The sequence below is a fragment of the Harmonia axyridis genome, chromosome 6 (genome assembly GCF_914767665.1).
Source record: "Harmonia axyridis chromosome 6, icHarAxyr1.1, whole genome shotgun sequence".
In the NCBI taxonomy this organism is placed as follows: domain Eukaryota; kingdom Metazoa; phylum Arthropoda; class Insecta; order Coleoptera; family Coccinellidae; genus Harmonia; species Harmonia axyridis.
The window spans coordinates 17,406,466-17,432,099 of record NC_059506.1 but is presented as its reverse complement, the minus strand read 5'-3'; the positions used below and the strand labels follow the sequence as shown (position 1 = coordinate 17,432,099).

Here is a 25,634-nt window from a genome sequence, read left to right as displayed (position 1 = left end):
ACCATCACCATAAATCACATAACATGCGTAATAGGCTATTTGACACTATAAAAAATATTGCTCTATTTTCTATTTATTGAGATACTCATAGAACAGACTGAGATGCATAGAAAACCTGGTGTGTTATACCTTAGATGTCTAAAACCATGGTGTATGCGCTCCTCAAATTTTGAATGCAATGACATTCGACCAAATTGAAAATATTAGTTTTAGTTCGTGGCGGCGCCGCAATGTCATACTTGTCATTTCGATCTTTTCCTGTTGATTTTGATTGGATACATTAATTAAAACCCGATACTGACCAATCAAAAGCGATGTGTAACCGAGTATGATCGTGCAAAGTCGTGAAACAAAACATGAAAAGTTTACTGGAATGAATTCAAATATTTGAAATAGAGAGAGTTTATTGGTATTTCAATTACAAGAATTGCTTCCATAGATCATAACTATAATGAAAGATATACATATATCGCTACATAATGGCACAAAACTCATAAATAATAAACAACAAGAATCTTAATTTGTTGATAGCGCTACCTACAGTTGACATAACGAAGCTTAACTAATATTCTCAAAATTGGCAAAATAAAAGCTAATCAGTCGATACACCTGTTTTTTAGACATCTTAGTTATACCTGTAAAACTTTTAAACAAAACGGGAGATTTTTCAGGTTTATGTCTATTTGATTTTGAGAGATCATGACAGTTTCAGATGGCGCATACAGTGTTTATATTTGACATTTCTCGCGATTCTCGACTTTCTTCTTCTTCAATCTTTTACTATGTGCTGGGTTTGTCACCATCTACACATCGAACAATTTGGACCATCGAGTGGGGATTCTCGACTCTCGTGACCTTTGAGTATAGAATAATATTTTATATTGTATGCTTGTGACAATCTTCTATACTCTGGATATACCAATAGCTGTCTGTCATTATATTCCATTTATTTCATTAAAAATTCGATAGGAACTGAATTGTAATTTATTGTGACAGTTTGTAAAGTCTAAAATCAGTACTTCATTTTTAAACGGCGCCAGGCAGATAGCGGGAATTCGAAAATTTCTTTAGACCGCCTCCTTACAGAACTCTGGTGAAGCAGAACACCAAAGCAACAGGTGGATATCTCAAAAAGTCTGAAACAAAATCGAATCAGTACACACACCAGGGATTCTATGCATCTTTGATCAGACTTTTAATGCAATATTTTCCCAAAAATAATTTTTTTGTACAACCGCAAAAAAATTATGATATTTCTGCATCTCTATTGATGCGTGAATGTTCCCTTTTCTCACTACCAAAATATACACAATATAAACATGAAATATTACTTTTTGAAGGATTCATGTTCAACATATTCAATTAATAATTGATTATTCATCATAAAACAATTTCATTCATTGGAATAATAATTGATCGTGTAGTTTGAACAATTACTTCCAAAATAAATTCCTGAAGATGTTCCATGTTGATGCTGATCAAAAACCTCCTTAAATTCAACTATTTTGATCGCTTTTTTTGAAGAAATATTTTTGCGAATTGAAATATCCAATTCTTTTGTGATCAATAAACATCATTGAATAATTTGGGAAACTAGTCAAATAGCCTATTGAACAGTTATATAGATCACAAGATCATCACAGCTAAAACGAAAATAATGCTTTCATTCAAATCAATCAGCTTCAAAGAACCTTCGGGAATTGAAATTATTAAGGAGTGAAGCGATCAGATGGTACTTGATGAGATTATCACTCAAAAACTGTTCGCTTCATTGACAATTACTATAATAATAGTCAATCGTGCGCGTTGAAATTGTGCAGTTGCGATTGATTGTTCTGATATTATTGAGGTTGGCATTTTTCAATAAGAGGTTTCATTTTGATTTAAAAAAAACAAGTATATTTCGCCTCCACGGCGACTGTTCCTGCATCATATTCTTTTCATGAAATCTTCCATGACCAATTCGCACATATGTCCTCGATAACTTTCACGAATTCCATCTTTAAGATCTTGAATCGATTTTGAAGCATTGTCATAGACCTCATTCTTCACGTGGCCCCATATAAAAAAGACTAAAGATGCTAAATCACGAGATCTCGGGGGCCAATTGCGATCACCTCTTCGAGAAATAACACGGCCAGGAGACTTTTCTTTCAAAATTGCGATGATTTCGTTGATTGTGTGAAACGAAGCGCTGTCTTATTGAACATGAATGTCGTCCACATCAATATCTTCTAATTCTTCACTTCACTATCTCGTGCCAACAGCTGGCCGGAGAAGATGCGACGACCCTAAAGAGTTTTAGTTTTTTGAACTGTGATTACATAATTTTCACTATTTTTGTAGTTGATTTTAACAATTTTGATGCTTTCATGAAGCCTGTTTTGTTCCATTTTTAGTAATGGCGTAGTTTTTACTTGTCAAATGTCAAAAGACGTGACAGCTGCCGAGATAGCGGGTTATTCAAAATGAAACCCCTTATTGGAAAACCCTCTATAATGTGACAAAATATTATCATTATCACTTTATTGCCGAAATGTTTGTTAAATTTTAACAATTCCTAACATATTATTTCAATTCAAATGTCAACAACTGATGGTACAGAACGACTAAAGTTTTATTAACATACTAATGAAGGAACTTCAACAGTATTACATTGCATCATTTTTTGCTTGTGTTGCTTTAATTAAAATTATCCTGAGCTACATTCAAGCTAACGCTCACTATATGCTTAAACTGAGAAATTTTAAATCTGATTAAGTACTCTACTACTAAAACTATTGTATTTCATGATATTCAAAGCTCTTGATCTGGCAAGGACTTCACTAACTTTTGTAGATATTCTTTTTTTTGCTAATATTTGGCCGAATCAGAGTATCACTTCTGTTGCCCAATTTGTCCGATGATGCAAAATGTGTAACGAGATACTGCAGCAAAGAAAATTTTAGTCTGAATGCTAGCGAATGAAGTTGTATGAGTGAGATTTTTCATAAATATATATAATTTCCTTCCGATGTTGAAAGAATTTTTCATTCCATACTGATAACAATAATAATTTTATTTTCATAATTAATACAAGATTAAGTTTCGATGCATCTAATACCAAAAAATCGCACAAGTCATTTTGAATTCTTAATGAAAAATCATTTCTAATCGGAAATGAGGTAATAGTTACACACAAAGCTTGTGTTCTAAAATTTGTGAGATTTTGAGACAAATATCTGTATAATATCAATTTCTTTAGTAGCGCAATGCTCAGTAATGCTTAATTGCATTATAAAAAATACAGGGTCTTCATAAATACTGGTAACATCGTAGTGGTCTTTGAAATATGCTCAATTACTCTTTACGAATACTGGCAACTATTATAAAAATTGACGATCATAAATTGTGTATTACCTATTCTCAGACAAATTTTCTGATCTCCCCTTTTTCAAATCCGGTTAAGTTCATTTAGAATATTTCAAAGGCAACTACAATGTTACAATAATTCATAACGACCAGGTATTGTATTCCCACTAAATTAAAAGTCTTGCTCGAATTGTCCAAGAGTGTTTTAAGTATATGTGTATTGTATGCATCATATTGTTATATTGTTTTGTTGTCCTTACTTTGGGTTTTTATTGGAAAATGTACATATATGAAAAATGTGGTAATTTTGTAGTATGTGGTCATTCCAACAAGACGTTCAACAGCCGAAGGATTCCAATTGCTCATTTCTCATGCCTTAGGGGACGCTGGAAGCCCTTATTTAATAGGAGTGGTAAGTTTTCACTGTTTTAGTTTCTGCAAACATTGACTAGATTTATTGAACATGCTGTAGTTCGAGAAATACCTTATTCCCTTTAGTTTTTCCCTTCATTCGAATATCATATCAAATGAAATGTTTTTTGGGTTGAATCATTCATCATTTTTTTCTAGGCCGGACCTGAAAAAAATTCATTTGCTATATCTGAATGAAGTAGTTGTTACCGAGAATAAAAGTACCAAAGATCATGAAAATATAGGTATAGGGTGGATCGAAAGTTATGGGTAATTGAAGAAATTGACAAAATCAAAAATAGGTTATACTGATTCGCCTCCAGTGCCCTCTATCTACCCTTAGCTTCCGCCCATTTACCAATGAATCATCCTGTATAAAACAAACGCCGAATTTCAAGAGGATCGTTACATAAGAACCCCTCATCTATATAAACTAACCGACAACAATGACATCATAATAAATCACATCTCATAAAGGGTCAGCCATTTTGTGGTTCTGAAATTGAACGCAAATAAAACACACTTTCACTTGTAATATCGAGCCTTGAGAGGTAATTTTCAATTACTCCTCGGAGCATTTCGGGCAATATCTCACGAATAACTTGACTGTTGTTGGTTTTCAAATCGTCAATAATTCCAATTCAAAATCATTCATTTCTGGCGAAAAAAATATCGTTTGCCTGTAACGATGAGAATTTTGAGAAGGTACGCTCATACACTTGTCCAAATTTCACACCATACATCAATGACTTTTTGTGGATTTAAATTAATTGTCTCTCAGCAGTTACATGGGGATTTTCTTCACTGCCCCATATTCGACAAGTTTGCTTTTTGGCATAGCCATCTAGGAAAAATATGTTTTGTCGCTGAAGAAAATTTTAAACCAAAATTCGTCATCCAATTTTGTTCAAGCACCCAATCGGCAGATGTTCTACGTATTCAATAGCTGCATGGCTTCAGTTCTTGTGTCGAGGTGCGTGCCGTAAGAGAGGCCCAAATGTTGTGCGCACCAAGGAATGATTAAATTTGTATATTCGTCAACACTTTCGATGGAGCGTGTATTACGATGATTTATGCGACTTAATTCCAGTATCTTTGATACTGACGAGAATGTCGACCAAAATTTATCCTAAATTCACGGAACGCATGTACTACAGTATATTTTTTTATAATAACTACAGAATCATTATTTTTGTAGTAAGTTCTCATGTTCACAGCAGTAGATAAACGATTCATATTGTTAAATGGCTAACGGCTAACCTTCAATTAAACATGTGACGTTTCGAACGACAGTTCTGTTTGACTATGTCATTGAAACAGAGCTGTGAAATCCAGACCACAACATCCATGTTATGCATAACCTAGTATATATCTACAGTATATACAGTTCTTTGGTCTCCGGGGGCGTAAAAAGCGCATAAATGAACGAGTGGTAAAACCTCCTTACCCAAAGTTACAGCTTTTCTCGAATTTTTTTACTTGATGATTGATTATTGGCAAGTAACAAATTCATGTCTGCAATCAGTAGGATTTAGAAAACATTAAGATATCTTCTTTTTCAGCTTTCAGACGGCTTCAAATCTTCGATGTCATCTACATCATCTAATAACTCAACGAATGAATTCAAATCATTACAATATGCTCTTTTCACCACATGCTTTGTTGAAATTCTGGGTGGGTTCTTCTTCCTGCTTACGGCGTTCTACATAGTCGAAGATAAGAGGAAAGTAGAGAAAGCGATAAATGGTAAGTTCGTTACTTTATGCTCTTACGTATAACTCCGATTGGGCTAGAAAAATACTTCAATGGCGGATGCCCCAATACTGAATGTTTGATTTATTAATCAGTCGTGCAGTAATGATAGTTTTGATCCGGTTTTCTCGGACATAGGTCGAGGATAGCGATTTTCGCTCGAAATGTTTTGCTAGGATCAAGACTGATTAGTTAGTATGTTACATGTGCATGCGGTGATGCCGGTGCCTGGTGGGGTTGCGAGTCGAAATCGGGGATGCCATGGCTACCAAAGTTTCGGAAAATCTACAAAATTTGGATAAAATCCACCAATGTACATTGAAATCTACCGAATTTTTACAAAGCTACGATGAATCAAAATTTTCAAAAAAAGTTTTTTAAAATATGAATAGTATGTTGGAAAATAGATTTCTATTTTTTAAGATGTCACCATCAGATATTGCTAACGGTCTCTGCAGATTGCACAGCTAGTATGTTAACCGCTAATAGGTGTTACTAGTACAGCAAGTAGTTATGCATTCTTTTCTTGATTCGGGAACCACGAAAACTGAATTCACTCTATTATCATCTTATTTCTAGCTTGTGCTGAGGGTTGAAACGTACATAAAGACAATCGTTTTTTTCTTCTATTTTTTACCTTATACTTTCACAATATATTCCATGAAAATAGCTATTTTTGGAATATTGTCAGTTTTATTTTATTTGTAGGAGCCCCCTGTTTCGAAAGTTCGGCAAATTCAATAAAAAGGAATCTCTTACAAAATATTGGTCGAAATCCCTGAATTTTCCTCTTATATTCCAATCAAAACTATCATTGAAGCAGTGATCTGTATAAGTAAATAAATATATAATCTACCGAAATTATAGGATCTTTCTACCAAAACTGTCTCTGGCAACACTGGTAGAAAGGAACGAAAAAGTACGGTTTCCTCGGACTCGGATTAATTTTTAATAGTAAAACTTGCAGACCTTACAGTTTACTTACATATTTGAAGACTAGGTTCATTCCAAGGGGGCACATGCTGAGCTGATGAAAACAATGTTTTACTTAATTCATTAGTGAAAATTACATAATTATTAAATGAAAATACTTTCTAGTGTGTTATAATATTTGTAGCAAGAGAAATTAGTTATAAAAATAACGCACATCAATGACATGCTACTTTTCTCTTTATTTTTGTTCTAGTGACATGATTTTCGATATTCATTTGAAGAGTTTGAAAAACCATGCCTCAATACAAATGTAAACCTAAGATTCATATCTTATGAGCCATTCCACGGTGGGAAATAGTCATTTAAATTTACATATTACATTTCAAATGAAAACAAACAAATAAATATGAAAATCGAACATCATGTGTAATATTAAGTCTTATGAACAACTGTTTCATAAATTTAATTTTTTTTTGATAATATAGCTGATCAGCACACCCACCAAAATGAGGTTCTGGATTACATTGAATCAACAGCAAATCAATAGATTAGTATGTTCAATAATTTTTCCCAAATATATGTGGTGAAGGTGGTGATGGTCCTTCATGTTTGTTCTGTACTAACTGTTTTACATTTTAGAAATTCACCTTTTTTTGGGTATCTATTAATATTCTCTCACATATTAAAATGTTTCTATTAACATATAATTCGTTCTTATGATCATCGCAGAGGCATATTTGTAAAATATGTAATCTCTCCATTCTACTGCAAACACTGTCAACATCTATTTTGTTATCAAAATAGCATTCTCAGAGAAGACAAGTTTAAAGTTTATGTTCTTTTGAGGACATGTCATGTACAATTTCGTATGTTTTGGTTCTGACGTCTCACATTTAAAAAATCAATGTGACAATGAATACTAAAATATAATGCATTACTCTTTTGAATCCTATGGGAGGTGGGTATAATAGATTTCATTCAGGAATGATAGCTGTAGCCAGTCAGCTATTAACTTATTAAATATTTTATTTTTCTTCTACTTCCGCATATAAATCAAGGAAATTTTTTTGAAAATATCTTAGTTTCCTTCTTGTAACTTGTAAATATCATTGAAAAAATTATATATGTTTGTATTAGATGAGAACCACATTTCAGTGAAAATAATCCTAATTATTGACAATTAATATTAATTTAATTCATTCTGTTCAGAGTTTATTGGGCATCGTCTATTCTCATTCAATATTCATCACAATGTTCTCTAATTTATAATTTCATATACTAATGAATTTATAGTTTAATATCATTTCTCTTATTCTAGTTCTAATTATTGGTTCTTTTTCAATATTTTATTTAAATATCGATTTATTCAAGATACAAACAACCATTGCAACATCCTTTTAAAAATATAAGATACCTAAAGCATTACCATCACTCATAAACAAAACTATTGTAATTGTTTTTCATTTTCTTATTTAGTATATTAAAATTATTCTCCTTTTCAGGCACCACAGAAAGGCTGCTAGTGAACCCAGCTGAAGACCCTAACCTTAATTACTAGTATTATTTTTCCGGACAATGAGAACAGTTATAACGTAGATGGATATGTTTCCAAGGAAGTTTATGTGTGTTCTGTTTCTTTTTTATACAAAATGTTTATAGGCGAGTGGTTAAACTAGTTTTACGGTGTATAAAGTGATAATTAATATGTTTATTTAAAAAATAGTGAAGACCTACATGATAGACATTGAAATGACTAATCCCTATTTATTACATGTATGTAAAAAGTGCTTAGAAGATCGAGATTTATTTGCCCTGTATGGACGTTTTTTAATGAATTTGAGAATGTTTTGTACTTAATTAGTAACATGATGGGTGGTAAATGAGTGCTGGGAAATAACAGGTAAGGTTTCCAAATTAGGATCAGATATAATTTTTATAACCAACAAATGTGCTGAAATCTTATTTACAGCTTAATTGCATTGACAAATGTCCTACATATATTGTGTACCTAATACGTATAATATCTTGGAAATTCAACTGTTAAAATGTATTTGTATCTGAAATACAAAACTCCAATATATCTCCAATCTTCAAAATGCTATATAATTGTATATGAATGAAACTATAGGTAATAGATCAATCAAAGTTATTTCAAAAATTGTTAACAATTATTAATGTCTGAGATTTTCAAATAATTTATATTATAAACCTTTGCGCCTCATTCAATTATTTCACTAATTAAGTTCAGTTATCTAAGAAGGACAAATTATCAAAATGACACAAAAACTTTGATTTCACTATTTTTATATTATTTAATGATTTATTCTACACATTTATGTCAGCTCTCTCACATACTATCAAATTGAGAATTTTTCATCATCTCTTATTGATTCAGATTATATTGACAATAATTGCTTCACACTTTTTGAAATGAGCACCATGTCACAAGACATTTCAAGTTTTCTAAATGACCGTAAGAAATAGATCAAGTTTGAATTTTTCAATATTATTACTGAAATGTAGGTGATCAATAAATTTTTTCTAGAACAACTTGATAAAAATCTATTGATCCATATAAGAGCATATACAATTTGATACCTCGACTTGAATAATTTTGTTGACTAAGTTGGAAAGCAAATTTTTTTATCAATTGACAATATATTGTCATCACACTCTTATTTATTTCAAATTTACTTATAAGAGCTTCCAAGAATAGTTTATTACCTGATATTATGGAATTAGTAGCAACAAAAATGTACCCATGAATTAACCATTTTTTTGGGGTGCAACAAACATATCTTCCCGCATTAATGAATGAATATTATAAGTATGAGCAATTGAGCTTTTGTTTTTTAAAAAATCGCCATGATACCTGTGTAATGGTGTTGGCACTTTCATCTTACGAGAAATATTAATTTTCAATTCATACAATAATTTTTTGAATATTTTTGAGTATCTGAGAAATCTAAATATTTGTATGTGAACATACATCAATTGATTTTCACAAGTTCATCATAGATTATTGGAAATGAATAGAAATTACCAATTATACTGTATTTTAAAGAATAATTTATATTTTATGACTTGAGAACATTTAAATTCAAGCTAGTTGTGTTGAACACCTCTTGTCACATTAAAGTGTTCAAAAGATGCTATGTAATTTATGAAAGAAAGAAATAATTAAGTTCAACTTAACTTCCCTAGACGAATTTTTTCATGTCAATGTTCGTACTCTACAAACACTAAGAACTGTGATAATAAAGTTGTCGAGACATTTTTGCCTCGGACATAATGTACGGGTTGATTCATCAATATGTCCATTTGTCCTATACATCAGTTTTCATTGGAATATGTTTCAGCATTATATGTTTTTTCTAAAACTTGAGGTTCGATTTGTTTTATTTGAATAAGTGTATGAAATGAAAGCATGAATGTTGAGGCATATTCAAATTTTTCCAAGACTGATTTTCCTGAGAGTATGTATTTCTTTGATTATTTCAGTTGATATAAAATAGAATTATATATAATGTATTTATTATTGTTTTGTAATTGTGGAAATAAATATCAACTTATATAATATCTTTTATTTATGTATCACAAAATTTGCATCTTCTCTTCAGTAAATTATTAAATATCCTCAGGCATAATGGAATGATTCATATAGAAATATACAGGTGTTTTATTATTATGAGATCTAATCTTCAGATTTTTCAACGCATTTCAGGATGCCAAATTGGAACTGCAAACAAATATTTTCCTAAATTTTCAAGCTGACATGCTAATAAAATTAAATTTACAACATGTGGAGATTGGGTATTATTATGGCAAATAAAAAAAAATTGAAATTTGAGTTAGATTTAGGGGTACATTTTGCTTATACGCTTTCCATATCATCGTTCAATAAGAAATTGAAATAAATCCGGGAAAGATTAAAATTTTAGAGATTATCAAAATTCATATCGTAATGAACTTGAAAAGCTAAGAAACAGATAACCGCGATAGAACCAACACAGTATTCCAAAAAAGAAATATTCTAAATCAAAAGATGTACACCCTGAGAAAGAGCACAACAAAGCGAAAATTGACGAAATAGATTTTATCAACAAAACGGAAAAAAAACTGCAGCGAAAACAGAACAACTTAATCTGCAAATCAATAATTAAACTATGAATCGATCATCAATCAGCCTCTGAACACATTGATATCACAATATAATTATATAGAATTCTGGATAATCAGAAGTAGGAAAACAATCAAATCGGTTGTTTCCAAATGTGTAATATGTAAAAGATACAAAATCAAGAGTCTTGATGCGATGCCTTTATCACTCCCAAAACATCAAGTATCAGATGTTGCCGCATTTGAAATCATCGGAGTGGAGTTAGCTACACCCATCGAGATAGAATAGAGAGGAGACTCTATGAGCTGTTATCGTGCTAGAAAAAAACGTGACCAGTAGGCGGGGCTAATTCCATCACTAAAATTGGAGAAAGATCAGGGTCTGATTAAACTTTCAATCAGATGAAGGCTCTTGTAACAAGCAGCCTTGTGAAATTTAAAAAAAATATATATAAATTGGGAAAATTTTAAAATATGACTTTATGTATAGATTTTGTATTACACGAGGGATTAATGAAAAAAAAAACTATAAGTATTTTATTGGCCTTCAAACAAAACAATTTTGTTTTTAAAATGCCTTCCACTAACAGTATTATTTTCTGTTTAAATGCGCCATTCTTACATTTAAATATTTATGAATAATTCTTTTTATTATTAAATATCTGTGAATGTTAAACAGTGGCGACGCTAGGGGGTGGGGGCGGGCCCATCCTGAAATTTTGCTGCCCCCCCCTAAAATTTGACATATTGAGGATGAAAAATTAGCAGAACTATAGTTTCGCTTTATTTTAAGAGATAATTGAAGAAGAGTTAAGGACGAGATTCAGTAAGGAATAGCTAGGACAATTGATTTTGTGGAAATGTGATAATAAGAAAACAGATCACCATTATAGAGATAATTGTATTATCAATCATTTATTAATTTATTGCAAACTTTTTCACACTAATGTTATCAAAAATATTTAATAAGATACAAAACAGTTTACTGTGAATAACAAAAATCTATTTAAAACATTCTTTTCTCTTCTGATTCTAAATGTTAGTCTCGTAAATTTTCAATAACCAGCTGTCACAGTATTTACTGAGTCGACAATGGGAATTAGAATCAGAGGTAAAAAGAATTGGCCTAGGCCCTAAAGGTATTCTAAGTAATGAATACATATAGAAACAAAAAAGGAATAATAATACATAGTATCAAATTTAACAATAATATGACATTATACTGTCATCCAATAATAATATTATATAATACATAATATAAAAGTAGAAAAGTTTAATTTTCAACAAATCAATATATCACAAATATATGGCATTCTTCAAGCAATAATGCTTCTTTAACTTTTACAAAAATAGTGAAGAAATCTGTATGAATAGTATACATTCCAACAGATTGTTAAAACTTTGAACTTTAAGATAAACTATTTTGATTAAGATAGCTCCTCTTATCAATAATTGTGAGCAAATGAAAGTAAATTTTTTCCAGAATATTTCATTTTGATTGGTTCTTGTTTCTTTTGTTCGAAATTGAATTTGACAATTTCAGATTCAAGAAATAATACAGGTCAAAAGCATTTCGTTTTATATAATGGTAAAATAATCAATGCAAATATTCTTTTCTTTTCCTAAATTGTAGTTTCAAGTAATTTGAATTTCTTTGGTGCAGGTTGTTGACTATCACTATCATTGTTATAATACTCACTATTCGAACCCCCATGCTGCACTATTTGTGCTACACGTTGTTGCATGTCTAAATCCTAGAACAAATATGGAATTGAATAAATTTTGATATCAAGTAGAAAGAGTAATGCTGTAAAATTTTTTGTTAGCTTCAAGAAACAATTTGATTTTCCAGAATCCGATAGAAACTGTACATTTTTTAATAAATTGATGCCAAACTTTGTTCGATCAAAATTGGATGAAAGCGGAAACAGTTCATCATTAGGAAAAAATATTTTACAAGTCAAAATGATGATTTCAAATATTAAACGATATGGGAGGAACTAATGAAGCATGTACATATCGTGTTTTTCCAGTTAGAATCAAAGCTTTGGAAGTTCCTACGGATTTATAAATTTTTAATATTTCACATATTTGCTGCCTAGGCAGAAAAAGTAATACTTTGCTGATTGATATGTGTTTGCAAAATTAAAATTTGCTGTCAATCGGAGAAAAAACATACTATTCAAACTGTAAGGCTGTAAAAAACCATTGTCCTTGTGAATTGAAATAGGAAGTTATGCTTATGTGGTTGCCTCAAAATTGCCCTGCTTTCTACGTCATGTAGAAATTTGGGACCATTAATGTTTAAGCTAATGCTCATCAGTCACTTGAGAAATATCTGTGTGACTGAGTGACTTTCATTTAGTAATAACTATTTAGTTATGTATTATATAATTTAGAATGTCTTTTCCTCATTTATTGGTTTGCTTTATTGTGAATTTTCAGCATTTGGTTTTTTTTTATTGTGGAAGGATCAGCATTGTTTCAAATACACTAAAAATGCATATAGGCAATGAAATTTTTGTCTGTGAAAAATACTGAATTAATACCATCCATATACTTACAGACGCTATCCACCGATGTTGTAGAACTTGATCAATAGTCAATCTTTTTTTAGGATCTACAACCAACATTCTACTAATCAAATCCTTGACATCATAAGAAATATCTGACCATAAATGAGGGTGAAAGCTGTATTGTCCTGTTAGTATCAATTTATTTAATACTGCCCGTTCAGAGGACCTTCAAAATATCAAATAAGTAATGTATTTGTAATGTTAGCTAAAAAAACCTACCTAAAAGGCAACTGTTTGGATAACATATAAAATAAAATAACTCCTAAACTCCAAACATCTACTTGAAAAGAATATTCTTTGTAAGAACCATCAATTATTTCTGGAGCTACATATTGTGGAGTACCACATATAGTTTTCATCACAGTGTATTCATGCAGAAATTTGCTCAAACCAAAGTCTGTTAATTTAACTACAGTTTCAATGTCATCGTTCGCTAAAAGTATATTGTCAGGCTGAAACACAAAAAAACATAAATTAAGTAATGCTTTCAACTAAAAAATTTTTAAATCTACAGATAGATTTTCACTTCATTTATATTTATCAGATATAAAAACATAGTTGGCACTCTCTGCATTTAAACTGAAAATATAATATAAAAAAAAGTCTAAACAAGAGGAACACCCAATTATAAGACAAAAAATATTTGATATCATTAATCAATATTAAACGAAAATTCACAGAAGGTAAAAAAAATGAAAGTTCACTAACTGATGTAACAAAATAAAGAGTATAACTATAATGAAAAATTCGTGGAGTTTAGCTTTTTCCTACTTCAAAGAAAGATCTCAACTAGTGGAAATAAATATAAATGGTGAAGCAATCAGATCAGAACAAATTGCAATAAAACTTGGACTCACATAGAGTGGTGTGGCAGGTCCAATATTCTTTATAGCATACATCAATGAATTTGGAGAATATATCCAGGAAGTGAACATAGAAGGAATAGTTGTTAACTATGCAGATGATACCAACATTTTAACAACAGAAAAACAATGGCCAGAATTAAAAAAGCCGACAGAGGAAGTATTACAGCTAGCCACTTAATAGTTCAATGAGAACAACCTAATCTTGAACAAGGGCAAGACTAGTGTAATGATGTTTCACCATAAAAAATCAGACATGTTGAAGTTCTTGGGAGTCTATATCGATTGCAAACTGAATTGGAAACGACACATAGAATATGTGTCTGGGAAGGTAGCATCTTTAATCTTGGCTTTGTATCAAGATATCTGAGCAAACACACATTGAAAATAATTTACTATGCAACAATAGAAGAAAGACTAAGATTCAGAATTATATTCTATGGATCAGGGGACATCACGTCGATATTTGTGCTACAAAAAAGGGCCATCTGAGTCTTATTTGGATTGAGCAGAATACAGTCCTGCCGAGGTATCTTCAGGATGAAAAAATTACTAACAATATATGCGATATATTTACAAGAAAGTCTTATCTATCTTCACAAGAAGAAGAACAAATTTGATCAGAATCTGTACGAAATTAAGCAACTATACAATATTAGAAACAAAAACTAAACCTACCCTAAACATTGCCTGAAAAGTACTGAGGATCAAGTAGAATATAGATGCCTGAGATTCTTCAATGTGTTGCCAGCCAAGATTCAAACGGAGGAAAATTTCAAAAATACAAAAAATATATACAGGAACCCTATGAACTTGTGGATTTCTTTATGTAAAGAGTTATTATTAGTTTTTAACACTGTTTCATTTTTTTTTTTGTAATTTAGAACCTTCTGAAATAAAGAATGTAAAAAAAAAAGTTCGGACACCATCGTTGAAGACATCAAAATTAACACATTGATGGCACATAGTATATATGTGATTTAAACATCATGTTGATCCTGGGTTTAGGGAGGTATAGATAGCACTTGTTTTAGTCTACTACCATTGCGTGGAATACGAAGATTTAACTTGGCTAGCAAATCCAGATAATCCACAAAAAAATTGGGTAGCTTAAAGAGGACTAGATATGAGCAATAGACCCTCCTGTTCTTCAATGATAAGTATAAGAATCTATTGAGAAGCGTATTATGGTTAAAACCCCAGGTTGGGTAAACACCATCCAATTTGAACACTAAAAATTTCAAAAACTGCCTCTGAACAGACTAGTTGATTGACGTGAATATTGTATATTGGACCCCAAATAAGGCAACCATACTCAAGCCTGGAACCAACAAACGAATTGAAGAGGGCAGTAAAACAGTTGGAATCCTTAAAATCTGGACATGACCTGAAAATAAGGCCAATCGTTTGTTTCACAGCTGATGTGATATTGTTATAGTGTGGAATAAATGTCAACCTATGGTCCAATTGAATTACCAAATCCTGTTGCATTCTCCCCAACATCACATGGATTTAAGTGTAGTTGTGCTCAATGGGTATGTTATTTAGATTGTAGGTTATAGTTTTACATTTGTTAAGTTTTAGTGGCAGTTTATTTGTAGTACACCATTCACTTAACCTTTAAAGATCCTGCTGAAGCACCCCACAGTCATGAATGGTTGATATGGTCCTGAATCGTTTGAAGTCTTCAGCGAACAATAGCAGCAGAGCAAATTGTCACCAATATCACTTATAAAAATTAGGAATAGAATTGGTGCTAAATTACTGCCGCTCAGAGCTGAGAAGGATCGCGATTTATGACCTCTAAATTCCACACATAAACTACGATCAGTGAGGTAAGAGTGGAATAGCAGAAGCAGCCGACGATCGAAGTCAAAGTGTTCCAGCTTCAGCAATAAAATTCCAGAGTTGGGAATTCTCTTCAATTTACTTTTGCAAAAGGTGCATAAAGCTCTACATTTCTATTGGGGCATGAGGCCTTGAAAACTACTAAGACTTGAGCAATATCAAGATTGATAAGATTACTATACCTTCAGATCCCTATGTGTGATTCCTTCGCTATGTAGATATTGGACTGCAAGAGTGATTTGGTAAAACAAACATTTGCAATTTTGCTCTGTCAGCGGCCTTATTGATAAGATTCTACTAGTTAAGTCACCTCCATCCATATATTCCAAAATTATGAAGACATCAGAGTCAGTCTCCACTATTTCTTTCATTTTAATGACGCAAGGCTAAAAATATAATTTATCTATGTTATAAGAACTAATTGTCATAAACTAATCACAAATCAATTGATAATTATGCAATTCGGAATATAACAACTTTTAATTTCCAAAAATAAATCATTTGAGAATAAATCATTCAGAACAAAAAAATTTGAATTCTATTCCAAATTATTAATGCGTGAAATTTCACAAGAGAATAAAACTCACATGTGTAAGAGATTGGAGAATTTTCACTTCATTCATAATCTTCATGGGATGATCCAAGTGGTATATATTTCCACTTGAATATACACCTTTCTTGATTTTCTTTATGGCATATGCTTTTGTGGTAGTCTGCAATAAATTTGAAAATGTTTTTTTCAAACATTCAACACTTGGAGAAAGAGCATAAAAAAGTGTGTACTGAAAATCATTATTGAATATTGGCAAATAGGCTTAATGCTCAGAGAATAATTTTGATCCATCATGGAAGAGCCTAGTCTGTTCAAAAATCATTTCAGGAGCCCATAGGTTCATACATTCATTGTGTATAGTATTCATATACTATTCACATTGAAAATCCCTATCGTATCAATTTGTAATTGTCCTAAAAGACTTTATATTCAGTGGAGGATATGAAATATTTTGAATAAACATTAGACTCGGTAGAACATAATTAAGTAGAAAATAGAAAGGGGGAAATCAACTCCAACAAAATAGTTAGACACATGAACTTACATCATCTGATTTAGAGAGAAAACTTGGGCTGTTGAATGCCAGATATATTAATGCATTCAGTGCTTGATGTGGATGCTGGCTTACAATGAAATTATACCCTTTGCTTCATTTGGTTATCATTGTTGGTGTGGTTATGCGGTACTAACGAGCTCTAAGAAGAGTTCAAACAGTTTATCAATATTTTCCTTCTATGACAATGTTATTTATGGTTTCTCAACCTATATTTCTGCCTGTCCAATTGCCTATCCTATTCATTCAGTTTAAAAAGTTTTATCACATTTCTATTCTATGTTGAACCAATGAAAAATATACTATTATTGAATCATAGTGAACATGTGTTGGACTAGTCAAACTTCTTACTTCTTCTTACCAGTTGATGGTATATATGCCATATTCACTCAAAGAGGGAAAAGAGAATACTCATGGTCAAGTGGAACAGTACAACAATCATGAAAGGTGCTTCTTTGTGTTTCCTACATTTCGATCTTTCTTCCTTTGTTATTATTGAAGTTTCTTCCCATTTGATCCTAATGTGTTCATCCCAAGCATGTTGAACTAGCCTAGATTTATCTGCTTCCCCCAGTCGAGCTAGTTTTTGGTGCTCTTTGACTCTTGTGTTTAGGGGGCGTTTGGTCTCTCCAATGTAAGTTCTGCCACACTAGCTTGGTATTTTGTATATGCAATTTTTAGTTCTTTGATCTTCATTGTCAGGTTTCACCTTGGTTAGTTTAGCCCTGATATTTTTATACATGTTATAATTTATTAGTTAAAGGCCTTGGTGCGAATTTTGTTCAACTAATTTAAGGTCTAAAATAAATGATTAAAAAAAAAAAGTTTCTAATATCTTCTTGTGGATTACTGTGATTTTGTCCAATTCCTCATTGTTATAGTTCAGACTAGAGCATAATTTAGTTGCTCTGTCATAAAGGCATCTGGCTACTCCAAATTTGGTGTTAAGGTTACTCGAAGTGGAGATAATGACCTGTGTTTGTTGGTTTCCTGTAAATTGTAGTTCGAGGAATTCCCTCCTGTTTGTATACGATCACATCTAGAAGTGGAAGTTGGTTATTTTCCTAGATTTCCATCGTGAATTTGATGGATTCGTCTATGTTATTGAGGTGTTCTAGGAATCCAGTAATGGTCTCTTTTCTATGAGGCCAGGTCACGAATGTGTCATCCACGTATCTTTGCCATAATTTCGGTTTTAACACATATTGGTCTAGTGCTCTCCCCTCGACATATTATCCACAACTCTAGTTTCCTTCTACACTCTATTTCTTCAGGGTCCTTCATATACATTTGTTTTCTTCACCTATATTGTTGACGTTTCAAGGGAGATCATTCATGAAACAACCTCAGAAATACTCCAATAAATGCTTCCCATTGTTCATTTACTTCATTTTATGCACATTCATAGACGGTTTCCCAGTTTTGTTGTGAGAGTCTATTCACAAAATTCTCCTGGTTCTCTGGGGAAAAGCATTTTCTGTACACTTGTTCAGGTTCGTAGTATAATTTTGTTGAAAATGTTAATTTTTGTCCTTTATGATCTGAGATATTCAAATATACAATATCAGCTCTGAACGATGTTTTGAGGTTATTATCTAAACTTGATTTTGAGTAGCTGTTATTCTTGTGTATTCATAGAATTTGAGTTATGATATAGTAGTGAGGTCATTCTGTAGAGTTCATTGTTTGCTACCTTGAAATCGATGGTCATAACTCCTGCAATGAAAGCTACCCTATTTTCATCAGTTAATATTTCAAGCAGTTGCTCAAGTTTTTCAAAAAATGCATCTAGGTTTCCTTTGTTTGGTGGTCTATATATACTTATTATAATGAATGTGTCCCAACCTATTGTACTTTCAATTCCTGTACACCCGAAAATATCATCGACTGATAGAGTGATTATGTTTTGTGCCATTTTGAACTTAGTTCCCCTCTTTACATATATCACCAAATCCATTTTTCCTGCAGTGGAAGCTGGCCAGTTCAAAATTGGGAATTACATGGTGCTTCAATTAATGATCCTTCTTACTTTACAACTTGAGAGTTCTTTCAACTTTCAACTTTTCAACTCCATTTAACTCAATTTCTAATTGACTGTATTGAATGTATGAGACTGATTTTGTTTATTTGGTTTTATGTATTGGTTAGTTTCTCATTGGTCTCATTTATATGAAAACTTTACCTTGTTCTTCTAAAAAATCTTTGTTTTGTGAGTTTTACTCCTACTCCACATGGCCAGAATTCAAGTTTGTACATTTCTTCTTTTTTTGTTATGGGAGCCGTAACCACATATCTACATAACTGGTTCTCAGTCGTCGTTATCTCCTTAACTGTGATCCAAGTTCTCAAAATCCGAACTACTTGAGATAAAATTCTTGATTTTTTTCTTCGGTTGCTATTTGTTCAACCCTATAAATGTATAACCATACCTGTCTTGTTGCACCAGTGAAATCCGTTGTTCCTGTCCCGATATCTCATCCAAGTTTTTTCCATATTTTTTGTTTTTTATGGGATACTTCGATGAAGGCATTGTCCACTTTTTGATTCCTCTTGTACAATTTTGTTTCATATTTGGCATTCGACGAATTCTGCATATCTCCCCCAGCTTTACACTTGACTCCTTCCTTACGGTTCTTTGAGCACGAAATATGATATAAACCTTCGCAATCTATTATATACATTTGAGTCTTACACAACTTTTGAGCACAAAATTTATAGTATGTTTCCGATAGAATGGCACTTTTCTCACTTTTAATTCTCCATTCCAAACTCTTGGTAGAAGATGTTATCTACCTGAAAATATATGGTCTTGATACAGACTGAAAACATATCCATAATTGCGTTTATGCTCAGTGGGGTTTGTTTAGCCGATGTTTGGTCCTCCTCAAGGCAGACAGCAGGAGAATGCTTGCCGAAACATCGATACCAACTAACCGAATAGATGATGGAATCAGTCCAAAGAACTAACATATGTTTCCACACTAGGAAAAAAACACACTCGTAATTTAAGAATATGAGTTAATTTTTAATATATGACCTAACAATTTCCAGATCACATTAAATGGGCAGGTATTTGTAATAGGGATTTATCATTTGTTATAATTATGACACATTTTTCTTTTGTTCCTAATCCATTTGACCATTATATTAAACCTGAGTGAAGAATAATTGAACATGTTACATACTACGAGTTTGTCTACCTGTGATAAATTCTTAATTATTCTCATAATTGCACTATGTTTTGGAGGATTTTTAGTTAATTTTTAGGGAACCTTATTATTAACACCAACTTACTTTCTCAAAAACAAGATGAACTTCACCGCATGCACCCTTTCCAAGAAATCTTGATAGTTTGTATTTTTTCCTTAATTCAGTTGGAAGATATTTGTTCGATTCATCAATTTCCAAAAGTTTGAATACAAACACTAAAAAAAAGTTAAAAATTTGCTAGTTAGAAAACATTATCATTAAAATGAAGTTAAAAACTCACGTTTTTGTAAACCTTTGAATCCAACAGACAAAATATCATCATGCTGCAAAATGTATCTGTTCCCTTTGCCAACAAGTGATCCATTAATAAATGTTCCATTTTTGCTTTCATCTTTAAGGTATATTAAATCAGTATAAACATCTCGAATTATGATGAAATGAATTTTACTGAAATTCATTATAGTACTTTCCGGGAAATTATTTTTGTTGATTACTATTGTACACTGTTCAGCACGTCCCAATGTTATTGTATCTTGAGTGAGATCTACAAAATTTACAGTAGATATAACTGTGAAATGTTGTACCTATCCATATTTGTAGAAAATTTTTTTTAACTGAGAAATAGGAGAAACACTTACCTACTGATTGGAATCCTTCCAGACAGGAGTAAAGTCGCCCCCATGGTAATTGTATAAAATTTTGTTCCTGAGAAATACTGAGAGGTGTCAGGGTATCTGGTAATTTGTCACTGGCTTGATTTCCCATTGTTCTAATATATTGAGAGAACAATACACAACAAATAAATATAAAACTAATTGTAAACAGAAAAAATCTGAATACACTAGTCCTCTATTCTAACCTAAATTAAAAAGAATAATAACGAACGCGGGAATATCCTGTCAATTTAGATAATATGTGTTTATACGATTTTAAAATCATATATTAATTTACATCTCCCAAAACCACTTCAAAGATTTCAATATCTTCTCTAAACGAGAGAAAATAGAAAATAGGTATTTTGAGAACATTCACTGGTGTTTGAATTTTTGGTAGGGATGAGCAATGGATCGGATTCGTTGAAGAACTCAACAGGACCCTACTAGCCCTCTACAATACCGAAATTTTAAAATTTCGAAAATCGATGGGATGATCCCAATATGTTGATGCAAAAAACTTTATCAGGTGTTAGTTAAGCGAAAATTAATTTTCGTTCTACCCCATTCTCAAGGGAAATCAGAAATTAATCAATGTTTAAATTTTAATCAATGACTAGGCAAATGGTACAACTGGTCATAAGCATCCTTTTGAATATAGAGACCTCTCGGCGATCACATTGACATTCTGCCGTGATGCTCATAGTAATATATATCTTGAAATATATGCATTTTAGCACTTTGTTCAGAGAAACTTATTTTCATAAAATTACTTGACAAACCTGCACCTATCCCAATATTGCCGAGTCGAATTCACTAGAAATTGCCTTCTTGAGTAGAGTAGTTCAAACATCTGCAATTTTATTAATAAAGGCAAAGTTACTTCAGTACTTCACTTTTACAAATAATTTAAATTTAATTTTTCGCTATTTGTTGCAACTATTGACTAAATACAGCCCTGCTTTAACGAACAGGTGTTTCGAATATAAGGTTCGGGGTTTCTCTCGGTAGCAGGTAAAATAATAAAAAAAGGGCGACAATTATGCAAGTAATAACTACAGTGAAGAATGAAGAACATTTTCTAGATGTACATTGTATATTATGAGGGTCAGTGATATATAGAAACAACAAAATTCCAGTATTTCTACACCATATTCCTTAAATCCTTATGAAATGCGTATTATCTCCTAAATAATTTCATAAGACATCCACTAATCGAAAACAATAACGTCTTTCTACCTCTATACTTATTTATTAATAAATCTCACTTTGAGTTATCAATGAACTTTTGACATTTGAATTTTCGAAACTTCATTGGGGGTTATCACATTTGAATTTAATTGGCCTAAGGTTGATATTGACATTCATGTGTTCTTTGTTATTGGCGGAAAATAACGTGTTGAACAACAAGTGGTCTTCATTTTAAAATCATTTATCATAACAGTTTCGATAAATTATTTCATACTAAAGGATTATTTCTAAATTAGCTACTGTGTTAATTTATTTTGCAAAGTTTCGTGTTCCTTCTCACATCTTGTGAACATGTCTGAAAAAGTGGTTGTAATTGGAAGTGGAGGAAGGGAACATGCAATAATTTGGAAGATTTCACAAAGTAATCTCGTGAAAAGAATTTACGCTATACCTGGAAGCTACGCGATTGAAAAAATAGAAAAAACGGAGAATGTTTCAATCGATGTGAATAAATTTGAGGTTAGTATCGATAAAGTTCTTTTAACACAGAATAGAATCATAATATCACTATTTTCTTTATTCTCTTTACCGAAGTTTTTTCGTTCAATTATAACTATATAACTTATTTGTTTTTATTATAGAATAAGAATATTTATTTATTTATTTTTTATCGAATCCCATTTATCTAATCACAATATCAAGATGTAGCAGTTGCTTATAATTGACCATGTGTGTAATTTGCAAAACTCTTTGAAATTTATTCGAAAACAAATTCTACTCTATTGATAATATGCTGAAGCCTCTGACGGACGAATTGTTCAACAGACAATAGAGTTAAAAATTTCGTGCTTTCAGGCTAATAGATTTTTACCTGACGTTTCCCCTACAATTGCGGAGTACGGTAAGCATCTCCAGGGGTAACTCGTAGATCGTTACTTGGCATTGAATTTCCCGAACTGTTCATAATTTCGGAGAAATCTTCGGAGGATTCTCGCAGGGCCGTCGACAGACATTTTGACGCCCGGCAAAAACATTTCGCCGCACTGCTTTGCTGAATTTATCTACCCCGTTAAGCTAGCAGAACCACTTTCGAATTTTTGATCATTTTTAGGCCATAATTTTAGGCTAATTTATTACCCTATTTATTACTCCTAATTTTCCAGTGAAATCAACCAGGATATCTCGTTAACCTGAGGGGCAAAAATTTCGTAATGTGGTAATAAATTAGCCAGAATTGAGCCTAAACTAAAATTACTATATAAGTTTAATTATTCTGGGGAATTTCTTAATGATTGGGTTCTGCTTATTTAACAATAAAGCAAGCAGAACTCATCAGGGTTTATTTTTAAGAATTTTAATTCAGTAATTTGGTAATGGGTTCAAACGTGAGCCTTAAATGAGCCTAATCAGATTATCCATAATATATAATATAAGTGGTGGTTCTGCTAGCTCAATGTTCAGCTAGCATAACCCTCGATTTCTCCGACAATTTGGTAGAAACAAATTGTTCAATAAGTTGATTGATCAGCCAAAATAAGGACCAAAAAAATCAAAAAGTCGAAAGTGGTTCTGTTAGCTTAACAGCGGTAATTTACCCACTTCAATACATACAGATTTTATTGGACTATTTAAGGTTCGATTTCAAGGGCGTATAAATGGGATGGTACGGGGGGAAATTAAAATTTCAGAATTCTTTTTTCAAAAATCACCAATCGAAAAATAATTTAAATTTTACTTTCTTTATTTTGTGGATGTGTTCGAAAGCTGAGACAGAAAAAACAATCCCGAATGACTGAGACGATTCAACATCAAAAGCCAAGGGCGTAGAAATAGGGGGGTACTGGGGGTAATTACCCCTCCCCCAAAATTTCCAAAATATAAAATTGCGGAATTCTCGCAAAGACGAAAAATTTTACATAAAATGAACCAATAATCATTTTACTTTTCTTTGAAATTGACACGGCAGTAAAAATCGGACCTTACGGTTTACGAGTTTATTACCACTTTCAAGATGATTACTTTTATTGCACCACGAGCACGTCTATGTCCCAGGTTTACATTATTTTCCTGTATATATCCGTTTTGTCGGAGTCGCCCCTTGTTTTGCCATCTGTGATTTTTGCATTCGTCATCGGTATATACCGGTTGTTTTCGGTTTTTTGTATCATTCCCATCTCGTCACAAAATTTCAATACTGCAGTTATCAAAGAACTGAACTGAGTTATTCGCATCGAAAAAATGTATAGTCGTGTTTTATAATTTAATGTGTTTCATTCAAATTGCAATTAATTCGTGAAGACATCAGTTTTGAAACGACTATACAGGTGTTCCTACAGATTTCTCTGATCATTTTAAGAAATAAAGTCATTTAAACATGGACCCTTCAATGTTTGTTTTCGAAATACATATGTTAAAGTTCAAGTTTTTTTTCAATAGCACCTTCCCTTCACAAGATATTCAACTTAAATTTGGCTTTAATACAATACAAGCTTCGTTTTAGAGATACAGGGTGTTAACGTTTGAAAAAAAAATTAGTTTTTCACTTATAACTCTTGTAATATTACATTCATTGTTTTTATTTTTGGGTATTGAGGTATAGATAATGTGATGTTTCAAATTAGGAGAGTGTATTCGGCCAAAATTATCCAGAGGCGTAGATATAGGTGCAATGATCCTTTTCCTATTGAAAATCTACACCACTGTCATTTTTTAGGGAAAATTATTCCATTTCTGAAATCAACAGGGTTTTACTGAAAAAAAAGTGTCCTTATTTTTTTTTATAGAATGTACCATATTCCAGATAATCGAGAATACGTTAAAACATTTTTTTTTATTTTAAAAATTTCTGCCACCACTTCGCCACCGCAATAATTGTCTGCCGTTTCGTTTTTGAATAGCTATAAGAGTGTATTTTGACACATTAAATCGGCAGCTTTCCTAAAATATGTTTTTTTTCATGAAATTTTACCACCTGTCGCTCTTCACTACAGCTGAGGCCACCGCAACCGCGCTTAGCTAACCCCAATTTTATGGTCGGTAGATACAACAGACTCACTGACGAAATTTTGGTCTTTCCTAAAATATGTGTGGTCTGTTATAATAGGGGTATATGCTCCCAGAGAAGACGCTGATAAAGCAATTAAAGATCACGTTTGCAACAAATTATTTGACACCATATCAAACGTAAGAGGTCAAAAAGAAATATTCATATTAGGAGACCTGAACGGACGAAAGGGACGAGAACACAACGATCCTGTGGAGGGACAGTATGGCGAGACCACTTAAAATGATAATGGACAGCGTTTGAGAAGTTTCTGTGAGAATTCAGCATTGAAAATAATGAATGGATATTTCCCCACAAAAATATCCATAAATTCACCTGGATACAGCCGACAAAAGGATTACGCTCTATAATTGACTATGTCATTCAAAGACAGAACTAGGCACTCAAGACCTTAGACGTGAGGGTATACCGTAGTGCGGAATGTGAATCCGATCACCATTTGGTTGTGGCTAAAGTAGCAATGAACTACAGAAGACTAGAAACTACTTTGCAAGCGATGGGGAGTGAAGAATTGAGTGTTGAAAATCGCAAATACAACTTGCAAAGCATTCAACAAG

The 25,634-nt window shown here is 32.1% G+C and overlaps 3 protein-coding genes across 6 annotated transcripts in view; 2 read left to right on the top strand and 1 right to left on the bottom strand.

The window, feature by feature from the left end:
- LOC123682893 (protein spinster) overlaps positions 1 to 10,021 on the top strand; it is a 103,738-nt gene extending 93,717 nt beyond the window's left edge. For 2 of the 4 annotated variants that reach the window (XM_045621705.1, XM_045621704.1), the window contains exons 7-10: positions 3,665 to 3,763; positions 5,325 to 5,508; positions 6,933 to 6,998; positions 7,950 to 10,021. In XM_045621705.1, coding sequence (XP_045477661.1) covers positions 3,665 to 3,763; positions 5,325 to 5,508; positions 6,933 to 6,994 — 345 coding nt within the window. In that variant the 3' untranslated portion in view covers positions 6,995 to 6,998; positions 7,950 to 10,021. The remainder of the gene's footprint in view (positions 1 to 3,664; positions 3,764 to 5,324; positions 5,509 to 6,932; positions 6,999 to 7,949) is intronic. The other 2 variants (XM_045621707.1, XM_045621706.1) reach the window with 1 other exon arrangement.
- Positions 10,022 to 11,447: 1,426 nt separating this feature from the next.
- On the bottom strand, positions 11,448 to 21,225 carry LOC123682892 (ovarian-specific serine/threonine-protein kinase Lok-like). The gene is made up of 8 exons (XM_045621703.1): positions 20,808 to 21,225; positions 20,450 to 20,713; positions 20,254 to 20,384; positions 16,441 to 16,566; positions 16,036 to 16,239; positions 13,362 to 13,594; positions 13,131 to 13,308; positions 11,448 to 12,320 (listed from the first exon to the last, which is right to left on the bottom strand). The coding sequence occupies exons 1-8, from the start codon at positions 20,932 to 20,934 to the stop codon at positions 12,189 to 12,191; spliced, it is 1,395 nt and encodes a 464-aa protein (XP_045477659.1). The 5' UTR covers positions 20,935 to 21,225; the 3' UTR covers positions 11,448 to 12,188.
- Positions 21,226 to 22,198: 973 nt separating this feature from the next.
- LOC123682891 (trifunctional purine biosynthetic protein adenosine-3) overlaps positions 22,199 to 25,634 on the top strand; it is a 40,984-nt gene continuing 37,548 nt past the window's right edge. Inside the window, exon 1 of the mRNA XM_045621702.1 lies at positions 22,199 to 22,532. Coding sequence (XP_045477658.1) covers positions 22,365 to 22,532 — 168 coding nt within the window. The 5' untranslated portion in view covers positions 22,199 to 22,364. The remainder of the gene's footprint in view (positions 22,533 to 25,634) is intronic.